The following is a 27,189-nucleotide window of genomic DNA, read 5'->3' on the forward strand; positions in this document are numbered from 1 at the left end:
TCTTCTTATACCCCAGCTGGGGAAGTGTGGCATATTAGTGGAGTACCAGCCCCATGAACAGAGGCCATTAGGTCCTTGGTGCAGCTTTGGGTTTCAACTTCTGACCTCAGGATCTTAGCTGCTTGTCATCCCACTTCTTGCTCTTCACATTTCCAATATATGATATGCACCAAAAATTCTTAATAAATGAATCACACACTGGTGAACTCTGCTTACTCATTAGGTAAAGTTGCATTAAATTAAAGAGTGGTGAATACAAAACTCTGTGATGGACTGGTGACTATAGACTACAAATGGATGGAATAGTTTTCTGATGTTTTGGTCTATCACATCAAATCTCAATAAAATGCATCAAAGTTTGCGAGAAAAAAATGTCCAGGGAGTTTGAGAACTCTAACAAGACACTGTTTATGAACAAACTCTTGTTTGGCACTTGCTTTGGAGGGCCAAGTCAAAGCTGACTCTATCATCTCCACAAGCCGCATGAGTTAAAGCACACTGGGAGATTACATTTTATTGATGGCACCATAATTGCCTGCAGATAATACAAAAACACCCACTAAACAAAATCACTCCCAGACCTAAAGCTTGGCAGATGATGAATATTTCAGCACATAAATGTTTGAAGGCACACAGCTGAAATCACATACAAGTTTCAAAAGGAGAATCATTTAAAACTTTGGTCTGACCAAGAATGTCACCTTGGTGAAATCCGACCGGTCGTCTGTGGGTGTCTGTAGAACTGCTGAATCAACTCAAACATGTCAATTCAAAACAAACGTTTGAATTTAGTTTATGTATGACAATCTGAACAATAGGATTTACGAGCTTACTTATTAAATATCATAGATTAGGGTAAATAATTTCTAACATTAGTTTAATGTTATAAAGCATAAATATGATTGCATAGGTAGGAATCAGCTTCCTTCTGAGTTTGCTATTGTGTGAGAGTTTGGTGGACAGTAGACAGTGCAGACAGCTTGTATGGTGGACATCTGCCAGTGTAATTGAATCCATGTGTGCTGCCTCTCATCCCATCACCTGCTGGGTTTAATTTATTGCTGCCATTACATCTGTTTCTGATCAGCATGCTCGTTAGATCTGTGGCAGCTGTTTTGGCACCTTGTCGGTGGGGATAAACAGGCGCTTCACATGAGCGGTCTGGACAGCGGGGCATCCCTACATAACAATCATCTGTTCTTTTTGTTTTGTTTTTCTGATGGACCTCGCACATCTCTGCCACAGCACGCAGAGCAAAGCAAAATAAAGAGATAAGCCCCAAAAGCCGGACTTCTAGTCTAAAATCTTGGCTGTGAATCATCTGTGTGATACGATGTGAAAGCAGCAGAAAAAAATATAAAAAGCTGTTGGCAGAAAAATGTGGAGCAGTTATCGGTTTGATTACTTTGAAATTCATAGGACACGATGATTCATTGTGGGGGGAAAAAACCTGAATAGACGGATTATTATTGTTTTTATCAAAGGCTTCAAATCTCTAATTTCCTAAACTTTAATACTGCCAGCATCCAGGATGTTACAGAGCCTAACTCAACAACTTCCAGATTTAATAATACAGCAGGGGCTTTGATATTGTAATATATAAGTAATATTCAAACAGAGATTATGCTTCAATGAAGCCCCAGTTTTCCTATGGACCACCCAAAGATAACAGGAGCAAATAGTTGGACGTTCTGCTCAATCAAAGAGGGAAAATTACATCCTTTAAAAAAAAAGGATTACTGTTTCTGAATAGAAAAGAAAAATTACTTGAAATAAGATGTCAAAACAGAAGATGTAATTGTCATAATTATCTTGCATTTTGCTCATAAATTACCTTTGAATTACATGAGAGAGAAACATGAGTATTAGACATTGAACCCAAAAATCACATTCTTATTTTTATTACCATCTAGTAGGAATCAGCATTAGGTTTACATACAGTGGTTTAACCAAAGAGAAAGCTTGGAGCATGTGTGTTGTATACCCATTGCTATAAATTCACGGATTGGTTTTAGGAAGATAAATTTAAGAGAAGAAATACTGGATTGTAAAAAGTTACAACCAAACCATAACAAACTGTGCAAAGATATATAGCCTAGATATATATCTAGATACAGTGAAACCAAGACATATATATATCTATATATATATATATATATATATATATATATATATATATATATATATATATATATATATATATATACTGTATATATATATATATATATATATTTTTTTTTTTTTTACAGAAAGTGTATTTTGTATCTGTCAACAATTTTTCTACCAGTTATACAATCCTGATTGACAAAGAGATGTGAAGGTGTTGGGAATTCCTTTAATAATACAGCCAGTTAACAGCCAGCACCACATTTACTCTCTGACTCTTTGATTACTTCCTGTCATACTTAAATTACCACTAGATACCGCTAGATTTCACTTTCATGAGAAATATTTGGACATTTTGATATTGCAAGACCTCATGTCAGGACTCGTTACACCCCTGGTGGAGAGGCATTTAAAAACTTTCTGAAGTTTTTAAACTTTCTTTCTGTGCCTGTGTGTACCTGTGCTGAGGTACACACAGGCACAGGTTGTGTACCTGTGCTGGGTTAGTGTGGCTCACCTCTGACAAAAGTGTAAATCCTGACAGCAGTGGTGCCATCAATGATGGCATTAATGTCTTTGTAATGGCAACGATAGTAGCCCGTGTCTTTGCCCTGCGCGCCATGCAGGACCAGCCTCTTGCAGTACTGCTGCCCATTCTGCCCGGGACATTCGCTGATGAAGATCGTCCTCTGACCGAGTGACCTGGTGGTCTGAAACTGTTGCTGGCGATCTGTGAGTTCCTGTCCAATCAGCGTTTCGTCCGGCCAAGTCCAGGCCAGAGTGCGCTGTCCCCTGAGAAAAAGAGCATCCAAAACATAACTTTTAGGATATAACTATTTTCAAACAGGGCAAATTATCATTGTTTTAATATGAGAGCAAACTGATTAGAATTAAACTTTTGTAATAGTCACAGTTAGTGTCCAGTGAGTGAAGTGCATGTTGTTTGTTTTTCCAAAAGAAATCCTCACATACATCTGCACACCACTGTTCGCTTTGCTCTCTGTCACATAGATTTTGTTATCTTAACTTGCAGGCATTGTGAGCCGGGCTGCATGGGATCATAATGGCTCCCTGAAAACTGATAGCTCTGCTTTCATCACCTGCCCACATCAAACGCAAATGGCCAAAATCTATGGGTAGGGCCAAAATGTGATGACTGGATGAAACATTGAAAATGATGGAGCTCTGTGAAAATACCCTGAGGGTAATTTTCTAGACTTGTGCGAATAACGCCCATCTATCTAAATACAAGAAAACTGCACACCGCGGAGTATAAATGGTCAAAATTGAAATCTATACCCTGCCTTAGAGGACTCTCAGTGGTAGTGCCATTAGAGGTTTACATATAAACAAGTATTTAAGGCATGCTTTGGGAAAGGTCCAAAAGTATCACCAGCTTTCCAAAGACAGCAATTTCTTTTCTTCATTCGAATAAAATGGTTAATGGAGTGACAGCTTGGCTGCAGAAAGCAAATCTGAGATTTTATGAGGATAAATGATTGTTGCTACAAGCAAATTTACATGAGGGAATTTAAATCCATGCATCAGAAGGATATAACCAGCTTCACAAAAACAACAATATACGTATTCATAAAACAAGAACTGCAGGTTTGGAAAAACAGTGAGCACCCTCAGTAATCACTGCCAAGTTAAGATGCTTTCAAGGAACATTTAGTAACTAAATGAGCTTTAAAGTCATTACTTTTTATTTGGTTATTCAAAATTGTGTTTTAGAAAAAATTGTAGAAATACTTCAGTTTACATTAATACCAATATTAAATGACGACTAAATCCCTAATTTGGCAGTGTCACGTGTCATTTGCATAATGCAAAATTTCTTCTGGGAACTTTAAAGATGAATATTTGGAGTTAAGTGAGGCTATTGCAAGAACATGCAATAGACCAATCAGACTAGCACTGAGTTTCTGGAAAGGCTCAAGCCTAAATCCAAAAGAAAATGTATGGTTTATGCTCAAGAGCCAATTTTCTGTCCAGGAAACCAAACAGTTTAAATAAGTTCAATAATTTCTTTCAGGCAGGTTTAGTATGCAGCCAGAATTACCCTGCTATAGGGGTAGAGTAGCCTTCCTGTGATCAAAAAGTTGTAGGTTCAATACCAGCTTCCTCCTGCCACATGTTGATGTGGACAAGGCTGCATATCGGTGTGTGAATGTGATTGTAGTGTGAAGCGCTTTGAGTGGTCAAAATTATTGGAAAAAGCACTATGTAAGTTCAGTTCATTTACCATATGTGAGACAGTATGGTATCATTTTCAGCTTCTTGATTTGAAAAAAATCATAATTATTCATGAGTTTTTAGACTTTTATTGCTACTAAGTAATGTAGATTTATGAGCTATACATATTATATTCTAAAATTCGTTTTGAGTGTACCTTCACAAAAAGTACCTGCATGTAAGAGAAAGTGTTTCATTGACAGAAATTACACGATCGCCTTTGGAGCTGTCAATCGTGGGCGGAGTCATAGATAAACCAATCACCAGACCTGTGGGAACAAACAAAGCAGCTGCGTTAGATTCACGTTACACGGGTCAGTCTGAACTGAGGGGTTTTGATGGAGAGCTGCTGCTGCTGGTGGGCCACCAAGTCTCCGAGACGCATCGGGAATCTGAAATCAGACACGCTGTTCTCAACATTTACAAGCTGCGAGGGATTTTGCAGCAAGTCATTCAGTCCCTCGTGCTGAATAACACTCAGACAGAGAAATCATGACCCACTCACTCATGATGAAACAATGCTGCTCTCAGCTCTGTGGATAGCCTCTAAAACAGCCGCAAAAGTCTATTTGGCCTTGATTCATTATTGTTACGTCTACTCAGGCTTGTGCTTGGTTAATGTGGGCTTTCAAGAATGTCATTACCATCCCAGAGCCCCTACAGGGCCGTATTAGCATTTAGCAAGACTCTGCACCTAGAGTATATCATGTATAAATGTGTCACCATGACTTATGCCCCACCTGGATATCATTAGAGATGAAAACAAACACAGAGCAATAACAGAGATTGAGAGGCCCTGTGGTTGTGCGGAGGGAGATTTTCTTAACAGTAAATGATGGCATTTCTCCCCACAAAGGAATCTATGTTTATTTGAAAATGGTTGCAGACACAGATGTACTGCACATTGGCGCTTTTCCCAGCTTTATTTAACTTTCAAAAGGACACTAGAAGTGGAATCCTCATTACCTCAAAGCCAACATCTAATGAATTCTCAATACTTAGGTTATACATGTAGGTCAAATAGTAGAATCAGCACATTTTTGCACAATTTAGTTATTCATCTTGAAAAATCTGCAACATGGACAACGGACGAGGCACCGGGAGCAGGAAGGGGTACGGACGGTTTCTCAACACTCTGCAATCACACGCTGCCAATCAAAACCTGGATAGCTGCTTATCTTGTACACAAACCCAAATCCTCCAACACATCCTGCTGGTCGGGGAGCACAATGGAGCAAAGTTATTCTTGTACAAATATTTTCCCTAACATGTTTACAGTGACGACTGATCCCACTGGAAGAAGACTGATCAGCCTGAGGTCCTTCCAAGTCAACAAAATCGCAAAAATACCCCTCGGCTTAGAGAGGTCACCGCCGAATGGAGTACAAAGTCTACAGCAACAACACAAATTTAGGCATACACTTTGAGAAATGTGTCTCACTTGTGAATGAAATAGAATGTAAAAGCATTGGCTGTCGATTCTCAACACCATTTAAAAATAGAGATGAATTGTTCCAAGCTAAATCAGTGACTAAACTACAAAAACAATTTCCTTAGCCACTGTCAAACTATTCTAAATAACACATTTTTATCTGGACAATATAGTCTTTATTATATAGAGAACTAAGGTGACAATTGCTTTAGTTTCGGTGTGTCTTCTTAATTGCAGTGCAATGAGAAAGCATTTTCCTCCAATCACAAATTTCTGCTCTTTTAGCTTTCTGTCACACTTAAATGTTTCAGGCTATCTGAAGAAACAAATCAAGCTAAAAGTAATTGAATCTAAAGATCTGCAGGCCTCACTTATCTCATTAAGGTTGATGTTCATGATTCAACAGTAAGAAAGAAACTGTCTAAAATCACATTTTGTGGAAGGTTGGTTTAAATTTTTTTTCTTTCCATTAAAAACTGACAGAAAATCCCACATCTGTTATACTAAAATTTGCTGCAACAACCTGAAACATTTATGCATGACAAAAAAAGCCAAAACAGGAGTGATCAAGTACTTTTTCACAGCACTCTTTAATGAGTTTAATTTTCCTGTCTGATGCTTTGATAGATAATTGATTAACTTGTACACGTTAATCAATAACAATATCCTTAGATTGGGATACGAGAAAATAAAATAGTTATTTTCTTGTCCAGAAAGCAAACTGGAATCCTTTCAGCTTATATTTATTTATGTCTTTGTGGTCATGATCATCCTTGATTCTCTTTTCATAACAAATACATATATTTGGAGTTGAGTTTTAAGAGTAAAAACATCAGGAAGTATATTTTCAACTGAAGTAAAAGCTATTTCACAGTCTGAGTGTTTATGCACACCAAAAACAGACAATAAGGAACATATTGTAGAACATATTGCTCACTAAAATAAACATTTTGAAAGTAAAAGTAAGAAATGCTGCCAGTGCATGGAGTGCTCCCTGCTTGGTGCCCAGCAGGACATTCCTTCCCCCGCAGCCTCACACGTTCTTAACTTGGGTTTAAATAAGAATTAGTTTCCCCAACACATTGTCTCACATCTGATGTGAACCTGCAGCCACCCTCAGTCCCATCTCCACCCGCATCCAACTCAACACGCTCTGTTCCCTCTTCCTTCACACCTCAGAAAGCTGTCAACCTACACAGAGTCATCTCAAAAGCACAAAGGATCAAAACATTTTTTGTCACTATTTTCAGAAAAACAAATGTCCTTCAGCAAACCAGTGAGCTCTAGACCTCCTGCACCTTCACTTCTAAAGATCGCACAGCTTTCTTTCTTTTCGTACAAGGTACAACAAACATCGAAGTGAATATCTCAGTCTGTGTTTGTGTGACTTTCAATGATCTGATCAATAAAAAGAACTTCAGAAGCACAGTTGGAGGATAAATTAGTTTGGTTACCCACAGAGAGACGCAGTGGGCCAAAAAGGCTGATAAAAAACAAATATTATAAAAGAGCACACAAAATAAATGTTTAGTCCTGCTTCAAGTAGAGACTAATTATATAACTTTGCAGGGCCTTTAAGCTTCTTGGAGATTTTCAACTTTGCTAACTCATTGTGTGGTTTCCTATAGGTAACATGCTGATTTTATTCTGAGTTATATACCTCCTTAAAGCCAGTTCTCCCTCCTAACTCAGAGGATTTGGAGGATTGCTCTGACCCGATAATTTTCCACAATCAAAGAATAGTCAGATCTAAACAAGAGATCATTAGTGTTTGAAATAGGCCATTAAACTCAGCTGAAAGCTCTCCGGAGGTGACTGCAGTTTACTGGTTTGAGATGCAACATTGTGATTATGGCGAATTTAAGAAGAAATCTGTTGCAGAAGGAAAACTGCTGCTTTCAGCCTGCATTCATATTTGTAAAAACGCATATGAAAGCAAATGTTTGCCTGAACCTGAGATGTTTTTCCTTAATGAAGAATCAATTCATTATTTAATGAAAATGCCAAACTACAACGTAATAAAAATGTAAAGCTTTACATTGCAAGTCTGCCAATTTGCTAGACTAGAAGGAGACAAATCTGCTTAGATGGAATTTGCTGCAGTATGTGTATCCAGACTCAGCATCAGGGACTGAGAAGCTGAAAGTGAAGGTGTGCTGTGTATAAACAATCTGCAATTTTAAAGTCAAGGCAAACACACTGTTTTAGTGATAAAAGCTTTTATAGATGGAACACGCATCTAACCTGTGCATGTAGTTCCTGCAGAACCAACGCCTGCATTGTCAGAAAAGAGGTCAGAATGGATCTTCAAAAATTGAAGATCCATTACTAAACATGTACTAAATGTACTAACTATTAAACATGTACTAAATATTAAACTGATGCAAACACACAGTAAGTAGTTCACAAAATCTTTTTGAGGAGGGAATTGGCATCAAGGGGTTTATTCCTATGAAGACTGATCAGAAGACATGCAATAGACTACAAAACTAAGGGAAATTGAAAGAATCACAGTAGCCCGAATTCCACTGTGGTGACCTGTTAGCATAGTTATATTGTTGTAATGGTTAGCTCAGGGGCAAGTGTGATGGAGGACAGGGATGTTATCACTCTGACGCACATAAAATAACATTTAAAAAGGGAGAAAATCTTATAATTATTTGTTTACCCACAGTTACCGCCAAGGAAACTACATTTGCATTAGATTACCTATGTTGCACCAAAATGCTTATCAAATCATCAAAAACTTTATAGAAAGACTCCAGAGCTTTCTGGTTTGAAGAAAGCTCCAGAGTGCCAAAAAAAGGTCCAGCAAGCATAAAGTGCTCTCGTTAAGAGGATTGTTTTTTGCAGAGACACCACCAGTGCAGAGCTCAGTGAGACTGAGACTTTTGAACAGTGGTGTACTGTCAGGAAATGCAGCAAAGAAGGAACTTTTCTCAGGAGAAGACAAAATGTTGTTTTGCATGAAGTATAAGGATTGATCTGCTGAAAAGTGAGATGTAGTTATTTTTCTCACAACACCCTTTCTCCCCTCTGCAGATGTTTTTGTTTTTTTCACAAGCTGATAGTGAAGCGTCCTTAGACCAGGTTGCTGGTTGAGTCCCTCAGATGAAGAATGAGATCAAAACATCCTTTAAGAGCCAAGGGACTAGAGCATCAAACCATTGAAATTTGGGATTCATGGTCTAAAACACACAGATCTTAATTCCATCAATAACCTATTGAAACTTTACACATATTTGAAATATTTCTCCATTAAAGCCTTTAAAGCTTAAGGTTGATCTTTGAACTTCCGTATACCATAAAAACCAACAAAATATAAAACTAACATCACGCTGTAAAGTTTGTTAGATAACATTTTTGTCAAACTCCACATTATCAATCATGACTGTTGGCAGCAAGAACCATTTCCTTCAAATCCTCTCTAAAGGCCGCCTTGATGATTCCAAAAACACTAAAGCACCCCCATCTGCCCAGATCCAGCATAATGTGCTGTGACATTTTTATTCGGTTTTGCAACAAACACTCTCAGATGACTTTTGAATTATTGTAATTACATCTAATAATATAATTTGCACATCATGAATTCAGGTTTATAACCCAAGGACGGACCTAATTATGTGCAGCGACATTATTTCTGCCTTTGGGGTGTGCAGAGTGAGCGACAAACTGCAAGCCAAATACCTATTGTAGCTGGCTCCCGGTGATGGATGTCTCCCTCACAATCTGTTGAGAGATCACGCTCTGACAGACGGGATGCGAATTGTAAATCTTTTCAAATGTCAGCGCTGAGTAGTGAGCCCTGAGAGATCAACAGTCAAGATGCTAGAGGTGCATTTAGAGAGAAGAGGAAGTGGGAATAGACAAGCGGGAGGTCTCGGCTTTGGCCCCTGGAAGTGCTACGACGTTGAGTCTCTGTGGCTATCACAGGAGGCTTTACAGAGTGGAAGAAAGTGAAGAAAAATTTCCACGGATCATTCAAACTGGTAACCTCCTTGTATGTGCGGTTCTGAACTCTTAGCACCTCTGAAGTGGCCTGCTACCAGGGTTAGTTTGAGGATGATATGTGCCACTGCACTTGTCAAGGCTTTGTGTCGCTTGTATTACTTGTCATATTAAGTGTCTCCACTCTTAAATGCTGGAAGAAAGCTGCATAAAGTCATAGCTTCTTGAGTGGTGTGAAAAAGTCCAGCCACCTTTTTATTGTTTGGACACTTGAGATTGATGAAAGAAGAGAAGAACATTCTTCTTCTTCTTATAGGCGGCTCTTCAGCATGGTTACTAAAGAGCTCGGAGAACATTCTCCCTTTGCTGCTTGAGGGACAGATGTCTGAGTGCCGCACTATGTATACATTATATTTCCAAACTGTGAAACACCAGACACTGCTGCCTGCCCATCTGTCAGCTCTGTAAATGGTCTGAGAAAACAAAAATAATGACGATACCATTAGTAATTGTTGGCATTCTGTCAGACTCACTAAAATATACAGTTCAACATACAGAAATGTGAAAGGAATGCCAAAGAAAACCAAACACATCCATGTCCAGAGTTTCACTGCTGATAGTATGTCTTATTAGGATAATAAACACATTTCTCCGGCAGGGCGGATGGTTAGGACTGCTATCTCTGAGTTAACTTATACTAAAGACCTCAGAAAGGTTCACAGGCCCAAGGTATTGTGGAGGTTTTGTTTCAGCCAGACACTCTGAACCAAGTAGTTCAAAGAAGAGGCAAAACTGGCCTGACCCCTAAAAGACATTACATTTATACACAGCAAATTGAAGGATTTTGAGGGAGAACATTTTTTATAGCATCAGCCTAAAAACCAGAACAAAGAGAAAAGGTGTTTCAATCATGGCCCCCTGCACAGCCATGTCAGAGCTTGGAAAAAGTTACTTTTATCCAACAGGCTGAAGATGTTCAGTTTCTGTTTGCTGGGCCGTTTTATCCAAGACCTTCAAGTTCAGTGACATTTTCAGCAGTTTTAGTTGAGCAGGTGTTGTACTTTATGTCTGTTATTTTTATGCTTTGAGACTCCTTAATTTAATGAGTCTCTACTAAAGGTTTTTAAAGTTCAGTCTATAGTGAGCAAATTTTAATTTTCTATCCATCTCAGATTTTTGTCCCCATTCTAATTACAGTGTTCCCTTTTGTCATTACTAATTATCCTTGGTAATAACATTTAAGGAGCTTTAAGATAAATTACAGAAGTGAAATCTAAAATATAAAGTTTCATACACATTAAATTATATGTTTAACATATAAAAAGATGAATAAAGGGCTGAATTTCCTGAAAAAAAATATGGAATGGTTTTTAATCTTAGGCACCATTATTACAAGCACCCCTATCAATTTCTATAAACTGAACCTGAAGCTTTACTTTTTAATTTGATGAGAGTTTGTACTACAAACTTTTACTTTGTAGTACAATAGCTCCTGTTTCCACAGGTCATAAATGTAATGAGACACAGATGGACACTGTGCAGCTGGTTGCTAAACACGTTTCTGTTCCACATCATAAATGAAAATGTTTGGCCATTGCTAAAAACGTCTGGGTCTGTTTTGGTCAGACAAGAGTATGAACATTTCTAGTGAAACTGACCTGATTTTTCTTCCTGTATAAGAGGGGGATGTTTGCATGTGTGCTCCATGCTTTTCAGGTTTTTATTTTTTTTAAAAAGGCAATGTATCTGTCTCTTTTTGTTATCTCACATGAAATCCCAATCAACTTTGCAGTTTGTGGTTGTAGTATGGTTAAATGTAAATTATGAAGTCTTCTGATATATCTCTGGTTCCCAAATGATTGGATTGCTGGCAACCACCTTACAAATGTAATACATGGCTGTGAGCCAAAAACACATTTGAGCTTGGTTTTCCTCATTTCCCATGCATTCCAGCTGTTGGTGCAGAGATAAGCCCCAGCTTTGAGAGATTAGCCCCCAACTACAATCAGCACACTTTAACCAGCAAAGATAACACAATGCACTTCCACACTGATTTCTCCCATGTCTCTTTGTATTATTATTTACAGAAGTTTGATTTTTAAGGTTTGAGAGGAAGAAATGCTACATTAACAGTAACTGGTATCAAAATGTCATTTATTAGCATTTTTAAGAGCTCTAAATGACTCCAATGACTTCATTAAAACTTCTCTCCCACGATGTGACACTCTGAGAAGCAGGGAGGGTCACAGATGATTAAATTCTGACATCAACAATTATCAAAAACTTCCTCAATGACAGCCTTTCTCACATCAGAGCGACAGGTCACGGAACACATCTTTGTTATCTAACAAAAAACTGACGCAGCTCTCAGGAAAAGTGATTTCTCTTTGTCGTTGTGAAAAGCTTCTTTCACTGTGGGGAGGAATGTGTGGACCGTGCGCTACGTCCAGCTGGCTGTGCCAAGCAAACATGAAGAAATGAAAAACATTAGCCTGAAGCATTAGTAAGGAAAGAGGAAATGAAATGCTCTTTGATAGGAAAAAAAATGTTGCAAAGATAAGGACAAGACGGTGCAAAGAGTTTGCTTGGTGTTCTGAAACATGCAGAGGACATGGCCGGGATCGCGCAGAGATGGTTGAATTAGACACACTTTGCTGGGCTGCATGCCTCTGTGCTGATGGAAGGGCCAAATGTGAGCTGTGAGCCAGAAGCCTGTATTATAAGGACAATTGTGCCTGTTCGCTCAGCATGTGCGTCAGGCGGCACTTTGATGTGTCAACCCTCCCTTACCTGGCTGACAGGGAGGGGGGAAAAAATGCACGACCGGTATAAAATGTTCTCCAGAGGAACATATTCAGTGGCTCCATGATTTCTGCTCAATAAGTCAGAATACTAAGAAGTATGAAAAGCAAAGTCATATCCAAGTGTTTTGCAAGAATGATTATGTAAAGTGTAAACATGTCATATATCAGCTGTGCAGATGCAGGATGGTGTCGGTTTCCTATCATCCTCCTGGTTCAAATAACAACCACAGAATGATTAACATTCCTGGGTGAATACCAGTATCCCTTGTAAAACCCAATCTTTGCTGGATGACATTTTATCCGTCTCTGTCTTCCCCTCTCCTGCCTGCTTCGTGCTGTCTCCTCGAATACATAAATTCCTCAAAAGTCATGAAAGGGAAGACTGTCCAATCTACGTTCTCCGTGGCTACTAAATAGCAGCAGGAATCCCTAAATCCATGTTTCAATTCCTCGTTCCCACTGGTGCATCCACAGCTGCTGCAAAGCGTGCACCACGTCACGGGGCTTGCAGAGTTGCAAGGAGTTTATCTACTGACATGTAAATATTTGGTCAAACCTTTTCCTACTCAGAACTATTTGATAAGATGTTCAACAGAGTCCTAAAATTCCAGATGTTTTTTTTTTAAGTTTCAAAACTTAAAAAGATGAAAGTGGAATGGATAAGAATGCTCCACGAAGGTTTAGACTTTTCAAATTTCATCCAAGCATTCATACTTAAAATCATCTACACCGATGTGTAGCACAGGTATACCCACAAAACAACTAAAAGACGTTATTTTGTGAGATACAATAATGTAGATGTGTTCCTAGTTTACAATGATGCTAAAAAAGTTTTTTGCTTTTTACAGGTTTCTTTGAGTTCAGCAATTATTTTGGTCACATTTTAGTCTTCCAGATCAAATGAATTTTATGAATAAATTAAAATTAGAGGAAAAACTCTGCAAATCAGTCAGATTTTTAGGGAGAAATGTATTCTTCTTGTGGTTAAATGTTAAATTATCTGTGGTTGACGACATTGTTGTTTTTTTTTTTGGAAAGCTTAATTAAATTTAACCATTCACATCCAGGCTTGATTATTGATAAATAAATCAGTTAAACAGAAGAAGCATGAAGTAGGATGAAAGATAATAAAAATATAAAATTATCTAAACAAATTTAAGAACAAATGTGAAGCAAAGTCAGAGACATCTATTTGACTAAAAAGGGTTGCAAAGTTCTTACTGAAGCTTTGGCACTTCAGTGATCCGCAGTGAAACCATAAAACACAAACAGAGAAAACATGGAGCAGCAGTGAACTTTCACAGGAGGTATGAGTCTACCAAAATTATTCCAAGAGCACATTGACAACTCCTCCAGGAAGACACAAAAAACAGAACATCTAAATATATACAGAGCTCTTGGCCCATCTGCAGGCCAAGAGCTTTTTTTATTGAATTAACAATAAGAACAAAACTGAGAAAGTCATCTCTAAAATAAGAGTTCTGGGGTGACAATGTCTGCTGACCAAACTGAACACAAAGGTCTGTCTCACTTTAGTGGAAAAAAAAAAAAGACTTTATGAACTTTGTGACTTTTTGGAAAATATTGTGTGAACACAAGAAACAGAAATTCTTTGGAAGGTGTGGATCCAGTTATATCTGGTATAAAGCAAACAGAGTATTTCAGAAAAAGAGCTTCATGCTGGAATACTTGCCATAGTCCACATAAACATGAATTCAACTCTTTACCAAGAAATCCAAAAGGAAAAGGTTTCTTGAAGTGTTTAGTCGTACGATTTAAAAAGCACTATGATGCAATCATGGGACTGCTGTTCTGTTCAGTCTGTCTATGTCAAAGTGTGTTTGTCCCTATCAAATAAACTTTGGGTGTATTCAGACCAACCCAGGATTAGATTTCTGAATCAGACTCTAATCCGTTTGTCTAGAAAGTTTTTCGGGAGGTCTGAATGCAAATTTGAATTCCAAAACGGACTTCAAAACTGAGCTCTGATCCGCCTAAAAACCTAGGTCTCGGTCAAGTTGAAGTGGACTCTAAAACGGTAGAAAACCTGTCTGAATGCAACCTGACTAGAGACCGTTTCAAAAGCAGGAAGTTAGCTACAGTGCAGAACATTCTGGCCAAAATATTACTCTCTGCTCTGCGGGTTAACAAAGATGTTGTATCGGCTGTCATATCAACGGGTTTGCGTGCCGACACTAAGCAAGGAAAAGCAGAATATAAATGGTCTGAAGTTGTTTTACAACTTTTTATCGGCTTATTGTCCCATTGCCGTGGCGCTCTGCAGCTGCTGTAATTTTTAAGCCTTTAGTACATAACAAAAACTGAACTAATTGCCTCCTTTGTTTGAACCTTTAATCATCAAATAGGATGGAGGAATTTGCTTAGTCCTTTCTTGCATTTTGATAGAAACCAAACTGTTTATAGATTTATATCAAGGGAGAATACTTACAAACATTAGCAATTTTCTCAGCTTTAATTTAAACCATGTTTATAGAAATTGGGTAAGAAATAAAGGCCCTGCGATCATTTTTGTGATTCCTGCTCATCCCGCATTGGAACAGCCTGGTTTAGTGGACAGACTCTCCGCGTAGTAACGGCGTTAGCGGCTAACAGGCCATGTCCAAACCAGTAATTTATGTGAATGAAGAAATCCTACAACCGCTAAAATCTGACACTGCTCCGTTTTTGTTTACTTTTTGTGAAGAAAAAAGTTGCGCTGGCCTTCTCTAGAGGTTTTGTGTCGATTTCTTCAGTAGTTCTTGGTGCAGCGCCCCCACAGGCGATGGGGGGAACAGGTTTTTCAGTTAGTTTTAGTCGTTTGACACAGTGCAGTGTGAATGTAACCTGGAGTTCTGAAAATGCAACAAATGTTGCAATTTTAGTCCCCAATCGAACCGAGTCTACCGGACTATCCGGTCTGAATGCACCCTTAAATTAAATAACATCTGTTGGAACCGGATTAATATAAAACCTTCATCAGAAATCTAAACCTTTTTGAATTTTGATGCATTTGCATTCAGATTATTCTCCTATGTGGGCTCACACTCATCATTCTTTCACATTCAGACAGCTTTGAAAGGAGCCTTTCTAACCTACGGAGAACACCTGCTGATATGATAAATCAGGAACATAGAAAGGGGGAAAGAATTAAACGTCAGCGCCAATGAAGCCCTTTGAGTCATTTCAAAATGTAAAGCTTCTCTAACAGCATTTTGAAAGTGGGTGAGTGCTGCAAGTGCAGAAGGTAAGGCGGCAAGCGGAAAGCTCCTTTCTTCGTGGATGCAACACGGGGGCACATTAAATCCTGTATGAAAAGAAAATCAGCGAGCAAATTTCCTGTGTTCTTTATCACAGTGATGATTCTCCCACACTTCCCGTTTTCATGTACAGCGAAAAAGATTTGGCATCAGAGTTTGTATCACTCATCAGTAGTTTGTGCTTCTGACAGATCGTGTGACAGGAAAAGAGAAACCTTGAATAAACATATCAGGCTACATACAGAAACGCATGTAGATGTGACAAGGGAATAAAATAGTGACAAAACAGCATGTTTTGTTGCTATAAATCTTCAACATATGAAAGTCTCTGCATCAAATTTAAAAATAAAACTGGCTGAATAATACTTATTCAGATTTGGAGGGCACAGCCATGCCTACATGTTTACTTCAGCAACACAATATCTGAAAAAGGTGAAGGCTGCAACTTTTTGAAAAAACTCTGAGCATCTGCAGTGAAATGGGATGCAGTGCTCTGCACATGGAGCCATCTTGCCTCAGGCTCTGAAACACACCCGTTTTCTCAAAAAAGAATAAATAAAATAGTCCACTTCCTCTGTCATCTAGATACAAGGCCAAGGCTAAGCCGGGCGACGGCCTGACTGGCAGCCCAGCTTTGATTTCATTGTTACAACAGAGGGGAATGACACCCACCACGTCCCTGTCCTCTCCACCAGTAGTGACGGGACAGGCTTCTCCAACATCCTGTCAGAGGAGGGGTGTAAAATTAAGGATGCGGCAACAAGCCATCTGGGCCAGCTTCCTATGTTTTAGAACCTCTGTCCCTGACCAAAACTTCCTGTATCTTCCTCGCAGGCACACAGGACAGCTCAGTCACTTCCTCTGTGCCGGAACATTTTGGCTTGTCATCATTTTCATAACTGAGAAATTGCTTCCCTTGAACATTCTGGTAAACAATTCACCCTGTCTGAACTGGTAATGACATTTCACTTGGAAAACTAAACATGAGATAGTTTTTTACAACTAATGTGTAAAAACAGTGCCTTTCCAGGCTTTCACTTTGGAAGGGGACTGATTATCCCCTTCCAAAGTTCATACTTCAATTCTTCAGAGTATATGGAGGCAACTCGTCCTCTTCAACACAAAAAGTTGTGGCACATCTTGACAATCTGAAAGTGCTGTAGCTTTCCAAAAACTCTCAACCCATTTGACTTGAATTACATCAGAAGCTCCTAAATTGGGAACTATAAATATCCAATGTAAGAGCAATAATCTCTACAAAACCCGTATTGAAAGGTTTCCGACTTTCTTTAAGAAATACAAACTCATTTGTGTAAACTCCTCACTCTATCTCTACTGCAAAGTCCAGCCACCCAACAGAGGAAGTCTACTTTAGACAAAGCCCTCACCTATGGTCAGGAAACATGAATCATTATAAAATATGTTGACCATTGGTCAGTATAAACAGACTAATAAATCAAAACTTTGCTTTTTGACTAAACTCTTTCTACCAAGATAGACCTGAGCAGGACTCACATTACAGCAGACGAATCCCCAGTCTGTCTATATGCCATCACTCATAAACAAGACACCAAGATGCCTGCTTCTAACCCTGAAAAAGCCGTCCACTTTGTTTCCGTTGAGAAATATGGCCTCAGACTTGATGCAGCTCACTCTCTTCCCTGTCTCTTTACAATAGGCAATGAATCACTCCAGTGCACACCAATTGTCATGATGCCAACAGAGCCGCATCATCCACCAAAACAAAAACTGACACTTTGAGCTTCTCAAACCAGACATCCTCTCTCAACGACTAAGCCCTAAGATCCCGTTCATGAGCACCACAAATAGGATCAGAAAACCAAGCTCCTGTTACTCCCTTGGCAATTCAGCAAGGGTTTTGACATAGTCCTTATGTCAGGGTGAAAGCCACAATGCTCCTCCTAAATTAGAGCTCTCCATATCAGCTAGGGACTCTCTCAAGTTATTGGATCACTTGATTGTTGGAAACGCTGTCTGGTCCTATTCCTTAAAGGATGAGACTAGCCTCCCTGTCCGCTACTCCACAGGTGTTATTCCAGTTCTCCATCGTTATTCCAGATGCATCTATCGAAGATGCATATATCAACCATATCAGCTTCAAAATTTTCAGAGTTTTCAACATCATGCCCTGTTGCTGGGTAGCTTTTGAACTTACTCCTTGATTCCTGAATCAGGAAGCTGTGCTGCAGAACAGCATTAGTTAGCTAATGCTAGCCCATTGGGTAAGCTAATAAACAGGAAAAGAGAGGAGATTCTGTTTTTTTAATTCGGTGATTTTTTTAAGATAAACCATACTGTTTATATATCAGCTTATGAAAGATAGCCTTGGTTCTCCCTCCCTTCTAACTCTACTGTCTTGGAGGATAAATCATTGTGTTTGTTGCTCAACTCCCAGCAATTCAGAAGCTATAAAATAAGCCTCTGCTGCCATGCCAGATCTCATGGTGAGGTAAATCACTGCGGAAGCTTAAGATGCTGAAGAAAACAAGGCAAACTAGGGAGTGCAGGGTCAACTATTATAGTACTGAATGCCTAAGGGGAGGAAAGCTGGCAATTTCCTCAGGCTTTGCCAATAAACTTTTTCCCATACATTTGAACCAAGCTCAACAGCCCAGCTACACATAGAGAGCGATTATATACACCAAGTACACAGCTGAGACTGAGCTGGATTTTAAAGGGTTTTTGAGGTTGGGTCTATTAATAAATACTCTAAATGATTCCAGTTTCCAAGCAACAAAGTCACTTTAGAGTGTCAGCTTGACTGTATTCAGTTTCATATCATGAGTAGAGAGATCAGTCCTCCGTAAAACGTTCCTCAACAGTCTAACTACTGTACTCTAATTGCGATAAATGTCCCATTATTGACTCATATTGGTGGAAAACAGAATGCAAAAAAGAAAAATCAATTCACGCAACACATTTGTAGTTTCAAGTTGCCGTCTATGGAGTCAATCAGCTTGTGTACTTCTCATTAAGACCCAGAGTACAAAAGATTTATGTATAAAATGCATCATCATTTCCCTTGATGGGAGGTTTTAAGAACCCTGCAATAAAAAACACTTTGAAAACATTATGCTTATGCACACTGCAATATGAAACTCCAGAAGGATTTAAAAGGACCAAAAGAGCAGGAGTCACAAGAGGGGAAGAAATCAATAGGTTAAACCTTTCCTGCATGGTAATTGCTCTGAGAATGGCGGTGCCTTTATAGAAGGTAAAGAAGAGAAAGCAAAACTGAGACCTAAAGGACATTTAGTTTGCAACAGAAGGACACAGGTTGTCAATACAGAAATGTTTCTGAATGAACTTGAAATAATCTCTCTCCGTCATAAGTTACAGACGCTGACAGATATAATTAGAGAGAAGGAACTGTGTTTGATTCTGAGAGAACAGCAAAGCTATTAGCTGTACAATTGATTTGTATTATTTTATGGACAACAAGAAGTACAGGTGTAAGACGTCAACTGTTTCTGTCACCCTCCCTCTGCCGTGTTAGATTGCTTTCTGAATTTCAATTACCCGCATGATAAGGCTAAGCAGAATGTACAGACCACTTCTGGGAAGTCTGACTGTTATTTCACCTTTCGTCTGCCAGCTCTGGATCTCCTCATGCACTGAGTACTTTGGACCATCGTACAGAAACAAACTTCTACAACTTAGTTTTTCTACATTGATCCAGAACCCTGCTCATGGGAATAGGCTTGTCTTCAGATTGGAAGACAGACCTGAAGCAGTATAAAGTCAAGCAGCAGGGGTGAAAAATGCATCAACACTTAAAAGTCTGGCCATGTAATTTATTTACTGCACATTGGAGAATAGACAACTTCTACAACAAAAGAGTGATTTTTTTTGGGCAGATTTGTTTTGGAATTGTGTTTCACACCTTGCATCATGAAACTGCAAGAAGCTAGCCTCTTGTTTTGGATCACAAATTCAAGTTTTATAACAATTCTGTTATCTGCTGTACACCAAAGTACTCTATCAAGTTTGGTGCAAAAGTTCCCCTGCAGGTTTTAGAGTCAAGACACAAAATGTCAGCATCAACCACTTTGTATCCAGGAGATGTGTTTGTGTGAATTCATTCAGCAGGAAGCGACGTGAGGTCATTTCTCATGTTGCTAAGAGCAAACGCATATCTTTAACGAGTTTGCAACACTGTAACTCAGCTTATTCTGCTGTTGGAAGCTTTCTCTCTGGCACAGGAGGTCTGTTGCTAATTCAAGTTGTAATGGCAAATCATGTTGAAAGCGGCTTGATTGAATACAGGTAAACAGTCCGTATACATAGAAAAACCACCGGAATGTACTGGTCATAATCAACTTAAAACCATCTACAGCTCGACTGCAGTTACACTGCATGAAACCAAAAACATTTTGTGTAGAACATAACTAAAATGACTGAGACTAGCTGGCCAATTATTTTGCCTTTCTGGGAACTAAAAAACACATTCTGAGAGAAGATTCATATGCAGATCAGTATCGCAAGCAGATAAGAGGCAGGAACTCTGCCTCTCTGAGATTTGAGAGTAAAAATAATTTATATTAATTGCATTTCAAAAGTATTCATACCTTTTGAACTTGCAGCACTCCAAAAATTGGTTTGCAGAGTTATCTTAAACTAAAGGGCTATTTCTTTGGGTTGTTTTGTTTGCATAAGCAGATAAATATGGATTACTCTGCACTAGTAAGTGATTAATTAAAAACAAACCTTGTTAATGTGCTAAATATAACATGTTAATATTAAAAAAATAATAATTTACCTACCAAATTTGATACTTTTATGAAGTTACTTCATAAAAGGATTGCTGTTTGTCAAAGGGTGGTGATCTTGAAAGCACCACCACTGAGCACAAAATAGTTATTTATTTAAGATATAGACCCTGTTGGTAATAACAATGCTAAATGTTGGACCTTAATTTGACATATTCACTCATATCGATTTATATTGTGTCTAATTGCGTCTTGAACTTACCAAAGTGCTTCACAAAATGAAACAAGTAAATACAAAATACAATAAAACAGAAAGAGTGCTAATTAAAAAGCTAAAAGAAAGAAAATATAAAAATACTAAAAGTCAAACAGCATAAATAAATGGATCTTAAGTTTGGCTTTGAACAGAACCAGGTCAGAGATGGCACATCTCTGGGCTGTTGGGCCAGCTGCAGAAAAAGACCACTCCTGTCAGACATCTCCAGCAGATATTGACCAGCAGACCAGCAATTTCTGCTGGGCTGGTGGGTTTTCAAGATTTCAGAAACTTAGGGTGGTGCAAGGACGCCCAGTGCTTTAAAACAAACAGCAACAGTGTAAACTGTATCCTAACCTAGCCTGAACCCGGAGCCACAGCAGAGATAAAAGGAGTGATGTGTTCATGTTTTTGTGAGTTAAGTCAATAAGTGAGCAGCAGAGTTTTGTACAAGCTGCTAACAGGAGTTGGTAAACTGGCTGACTAAGAGATAGGCTTATCAGAGATAGGCCTGTTATCTCTGACATCAGGCCTAGAGATAAAATCATGGAGAGCCTTTTCTGGGTGCATGTAAAGAATGGCTTTACTTTAGACAACAGAAAAAACTGAAAAAAGTTATTTTTCAAAACGACTGGTTTGTCAAGTTTTACCCCCCAAAAAGACCTAGACTGGATGAAACGTTGCATAACGTGCTGGAAGCATCAAACTAAATCCATTTGGTTTTATCATTATTTAGATCGAGAAGTGTTTGAGAAAGCGATAGTTAAATATCCTTTGAGCACCTGTCAGTGGAGTTGTTTATGTTGATTGTTGGTTTAGAGAATCCAATCTAATTGTTTTATACAATTAGATTTGTATAAAACACTATGATTATTATACATTATGATAATTTTACTGCCACAGCCAGTAAACAAGTTCTCTAGGCAATTGTTCTGATGTAATGGTACAAATACAATACAAAGAAAAAAGCAAAGATAGAATCAAAAATAAATGACATAAAATAAGAAAAATACAAAAATTTTAATAAAAATGTGCGATAAAGTCGGTAATATGTATGAAAACAGTAAAATGATTCTCCTGCAAAACTGTTAACTCATCCAGTATCAGATGTTTCACTCTGGCAAAATTAATGTCAGAAACACTTCTTTATTAATATTCATAGTGAGTTCAGTATAAAAGATCTGTCATGTTTTATTCTGTAACTATTCTTCCGTCATGAATTTTGGCTTTCAGATCTACTTTGTTCTTAATTTCTGCTTTCCCTCAATGTCAAAAAAAATTACATCTTGAATCTTTCTCCTCACATACAATAATATTTTTGCTCGAGTTGTCAAGCCAATCAGTCTCAAGTTAATGTCCTTTAAATGGTTTTGTTATTGTTTCCCTTTTACTTTTAGATTGTTCTGCTCAGAGAAACCCGGTTCCCAATATCTTCATTTTCATACTTTTGGTCACCACAATTTTCTCAGCCATGTTTAACACTGAAAACAACCATTTATAATATTCAAACTCCCTGAACCTTTTTATATGGTGTTAATATTTATAAGCAAAAAGAGGCTTGCTCCATTTGCTGAAACACAGCTGATTGCATATTTTCATCCACAAGCACCTGGACTTACTCATTGTGCTGTGCCCTGATTTACGTGACTTAAAAAATTTAAACTGAAATCGAGGAGGAATCAGAAATATGAAGCTAAAAACACCACAGGCGGTTTTCATCTACTGTCCAACACCTACTTTGACACATTTTTGGCTTTCCCCTGCAAATTCCTAATGCTGAGAGAGCTTATCACTCTTCTCCAGTCATAGTTGGTGTTGTTGGTGCTTTAACATGATGACCAAGCATCCAAAGGCCCAAGGACCCTCGAAATACTCTGGCAGTGATAATGGAGGCACCAGAGACCTTGTTTATTTGGGCTTTCCTGCCGAAACCTTCCCACAGGGTGCAGCAGCAGCATTCCTAGCCTCGTCTGAGCTGCTCTCCAGCTGATAGAAGAAAATATTGAAGGTCAGACATCATGAGTTTGCTCCTCTGAGTCCTGAGGTTGAATTCTGAGATCAGCACTGAGAATATCGGGAGGGGGTAATGTTGGCCAGTAAAAACTCAACCTCCGTGACTTGACAGCTTTAATAACACCAAGAGTTGAGAGTCAGATTTCTGGGATGATCTGATCAAGCGGTGGTATGAGTACAGAAAACACTCTGCTTTAAGAGAAAAAATCAACAGTAGGAAGCAAAGCCTGAGCTAAACATCATCTGGTCCTTCATCTTAGTCAGAAATTTTCATCATCTTGGTACGTTTTGGTTTTTTTTGGGAGGGTAGGGGGAGGTGTTCTGCTCTGTAAACTCTAAATGGCCAATTTAGCTGTAAAACAACTATAAGAAGATTAATTAACCAATTTCCAGCAACAGCTTGCTCCATCTCGTCATCATTTAATCAAAACGTAATTTCTATAACAGTTCGAAAACCCACATAATTTAAAGCAAAGACTAAGTTTGATATGAAGATGGTAGAAAATGTTTCTAGATGCATCTTGAAGCCCAAAACTTTGTAGCTGATGTGTAAATGATATCCCCTCTACACCTTACATGATAATGACGTCTGGTCTGGCAGGTCTGCAGTATACTTTCTCTCAGTCTTCCCCTCTGATTTAGATAACAACATGTCCTATTTCTCTAACCTCTGGTGGGCCATTTATTCCCTTCAGTGACTTCCTGTGAGGCTTTATTAGAAAAATGTTCCTCTGTTACATGGAGTGCTTTGCCTCCAGGATACACTTCCACATTTTGTTGCATTAAACCACAAACTTCAATGAAATTCATTGGGATTTTATTTGATAAACCAACACAAAGCGCAATAGTACTGTGAACTGGAAGGATTTAATAATCTGAAAAGTGTGTTTTGTACCTGCTGTCAGTCCTCTCTGCATTGTTATCGCTGAGTAAAAACCAGAGCAAATAATTGTTTTCACATGTCTTCTAATTAGTAAAAAGAGCCCACCTGTGTGTAATTTAAACTCAGTATAAATACAGCTGTTCTGGGAAGCCTTCAGAGAAGATTAAAAAACAAACAGGCTCATGAAGAGTGAACAACAACATGCTTTAAGCAGCTCTCAGAGCTTTGTTTCATCCAAAAATGGAAGGAGTATTTTGCAACAACTAAACTATCAAGACATGGCGGCCTGCCTAAAATGACAGGATGGGCAGGGAAGATCAGGGATCAGGGATTCATCAGAGAAGCAGCAAAGATGCCCATTGTACCTCTGGAGGGGCTGCAGAGATTCACAGATCAAGAGGGAGAAATTGTTGACTGGACAACATGATAAACTGGACAACTATTTATCATGTCCTGCAAAAATCTGGGAATAATGAAACTGTGACAAAGAGAATAGAAATAAGACACAATTCACAAGAAGCCCTATCTGTGCTATGTAGGTCGCAAAGTCAACATGTGGTATGATGTCTTCTAGTCAGAAGAGACCAGAACTGAACCTTTTGACTTTTATGCAAAATTCTATGTGTGGTGAAAAATGAACACGTCACCTCACCGTGAGCACATTCCTACAGTGAAACATGGTGGTGGCAGTGTGATGCTGTTGAGATGCTTTTCTTCAGCAGGGACAAGGAATATATAATATAATAGTAGTACTTTTGTGGCACACTGTAACTGTGACATACATTATGTTCTTTCCTTCTAGATGTTTTTATTCCTAAGTTATAGTCTTGTCAGCTGTGATTATTAATAGAATATGTTGTGAATCTTTATTTTGTTTCTCATACTGAAAAACAAATCTGCATTATAAAACGATCAGAGTCATAGCATCTACTGTACATAAGGCCTCAGCTCATTTATTTATGTTCTGACTGCATAAATCCCGGTCAGCATGGCAGCTCTGAGATATTATAAAGGAGCTGGAGTTATGATCTGAACAGCCATATATTGACTTCCCCCCTCACAGAGCCTTTTCCTGTTCGTTATGAACAGCTGCTAAACAGCAATCACAAATGTACAAGTCAACAAAGACATTCAGCAAAACTGCAGACACCCATAACGTAAAGCAGGGAAGCAAGTCAAAGGGGTAAGGAGAAGGAATGTGTTTTACATTACACAGCCTTACATGCCTTTCCACTGGAGCACAACAATGCCCACATGAATGCAAATCAAACTCCTACTTCTGGAGGATATGAACAGATCTGAACCCTCAGCCCACCTCCCTCTCCCCTAAATGGGTCTGGTCCAGATCAGCGGTCTCCCCTCCCACTAAATGTGCCTCTAAAAACGGGGCCCCTGCGAAACACACAATCTCTTAAAAGTCCCACAACAAACCCCGCTATAATTTACCCCTCTGACTTCTTTGTAACATCAGTATCAGCTTCATTTCTAATAAACACAACAACAGCATACCTCCCCCTAGTGCCTATCTTCATGCAGACTTGTGACATTTGATTATTGAGTTTCTGAGAGGAACTCCATCCATAATTTATAAAGCCTGTCTTAGTGGTTCCCGAAAAAGATTATTGTTCATTGTTATTGCAAATAATTGTATTTAAATAATTGCACTAGCTTGAAAATTACACTGATAAACAAGCTTAATTAATGACAAATCCTTGTAACAATGTATATACCATCAAACATGATGGATTATAATAAATATTTCTGAGCAGGAATTTCATAAGTTAGACAGCTAAAAGGCACTTTAAATCAGATAAATTTCAACCACACTTTAAAATGTGTCTACTAAGTTAAATTCATATGTAACTAATTATCAAGTCCTTTTTTCTTAGCTGGTTTGTCCATCCATATTACAAAGAAACATTTTTTTAATCTTATGCTGGTGTAATAATGAAATAGTTGTAAGGTGGCATGTAAATTGTAAATGTCCTGCTTTTTAGGGTGAGCAAACTCCATTTGACTTTGAACACTGTCACTTATTTTTACTGAGACAGCATTAAACTTTTTAAACCTACTTTAAGAATGTGGCGTGTAAACTGTTTCCCTGAACAGAACTTTAAAAGAACTTTAAAAGAACTTTAGCTAAACTCGGGGTTTAGCTAAAGCTTGCTAGCAAGCTCAACTTTAGCATTAGCTCTGTTGCTAAACTAGATAAAGTTGAGTGAAAACTTGAATTCTTGTTCTAACGCAAAAGCTTCATAATTTCAGTTTTTGACAGCTTATTCTCAATTAGAAAAAAAAAATACAAACAAAAAAGTAATAAATGTGAGCCTTGCTGTACTTTTCTAGACGTCGTACAAATTTAAGACGTGAGGGTTGTCTGTTAGCTTTTCCTGTTCAGAATGTTTCGGAAAGATTTACTTAATAGTCAAATTTAATTTTATAATTCATGAACATTAAATTTACAAAACAGTACCCTTTAATCAAATACATAATTTTAATGACTAATATTCAATACACCCCCACCCTCCAAAAAAAAAAAAAAAAAAAAAATCCTTATTTTAAGTGCAGTCTGACTAAATAAGGAAAAGTTTACATCCCATGGCTATTAAAACAAAACATAATGATTTACTGCGTATTGCTCCAAAAAGTTAAATTATTAGCTCAAATATTCCAAACTTTCCGTGTTTCTGGTGGTGTTGCTCACCTGAGGCGTATGCTATTCCAATCCAAGTCCGGCAGAAAAGCGTGAAATCTGTCTTCATCTCCAGATCTCCGGTCCAGAATTTCCCAAGCTTGGTAGGATTTTCTCTCCCTTTTTTTGCTGTTAATGCAGCTAGAAAGTGTTTGAAAGTGATTTTAATGGATGACAAATTACAAATCCGTAATAGCGAGAGGAGGGAGGCGGGGTGCGCTCAGGTGAACCTCGGTCAGTCTGTGCGTGTAAGCGGACTGCTTCTGTGTCGGAAAACCGAAGTGCTGAGGGAAAGAAAGGACATGGAAAAAACTTATTGAAAAGAAAAAAAAACCTTTTCCTCTTTTGTCAAAAGGATGCACAAGGTACTGAATGAGATTTACAATGATTTCCCTTTCCTTTGCTCGTGACTGGAGCGCACCCACCCACTCAGTTCATAAAACAAGCTGATTTGGAGGAGTGTGGGAGAGAGGAGGTGTGTAAAGAGAGACTGGGGGTAGGGGACGGAGGGGAGTTCACACTAACATCCATGACAAATTTCCTTCCTGCTAAATCCCATCCGTCTCATCCTCTGTGTGTGAAAGACCTGCAGCGGTTGCAGCACTGTGAAGAAAGTAAAGGTCTCATTAAAGCACATTGAGAGCTGTATAGAACGGCTGGTGTAGATTTTATTTTCAGGTTTAAGTTATGTGGAAGAGTCCTGGCACCTGAATAGCTCAGCAGGTTATCCTGATGCTGTGGGAATTGCAGTCGAAGTCACCACAGGAAGTGCCAACAAGTGCCCCAATATAGATGGAAGCAAAACACACCACTCCAAGTGTCAGGCAAATAAC

The 27,189-nt window shown here is 38.5% G+C and overlaps 1 protein-coding gene across 1 annotated transcript in view; it reads right to left on the bottom strand.

Annotated features, from left to right (window-relative positions):
* Positions 1-26,795, bottom strand: part of flt4 (fms related receptor tyrosine kinase 4) — a 56,115-nt gene extending 29,320 nt beyond the window's left edge. Inside the window, exons 1-3 of the mRNA XM_032554382.1 lie at positions 26,369-26,795; positions 4,514-4,610; positions 2,624-2,898 (exon numbers count right to left, since the gene is read on the bottom strand). Coding sequence (XP_032410273.1) covers positions 2,624-2,898; positions 4,514-4,610; positions 26,369-26,426 — 430 coding nt within the window. The 5' untranslated portion in view covers positions 26,427-26,795. The remainder of the gene's footprint in view (positions 1-2,623; positions 2,899-4,513; positions 4,611-26,368) is intronic.
* Positions 26,796-27,189: the final 394 nt, after the last annotated feature.

The sequence above is a fragment of the Xiphophorus hellerii genome, chromosome 23, assembly GCF_003331165.1.
Source record: "Xiphophorus hellerii strain 12219 chromosome 23, Xiphophorus_hellerii-4.1, whole genome shotgun sequence".
NCBI classification, from domain to species: Eukaryota; Metazoa; Chordata; class Actinopteri; order Cyprinodontiformes; family Poeciliidae; genus Xiphophorus; species Xiphophorus hellerii.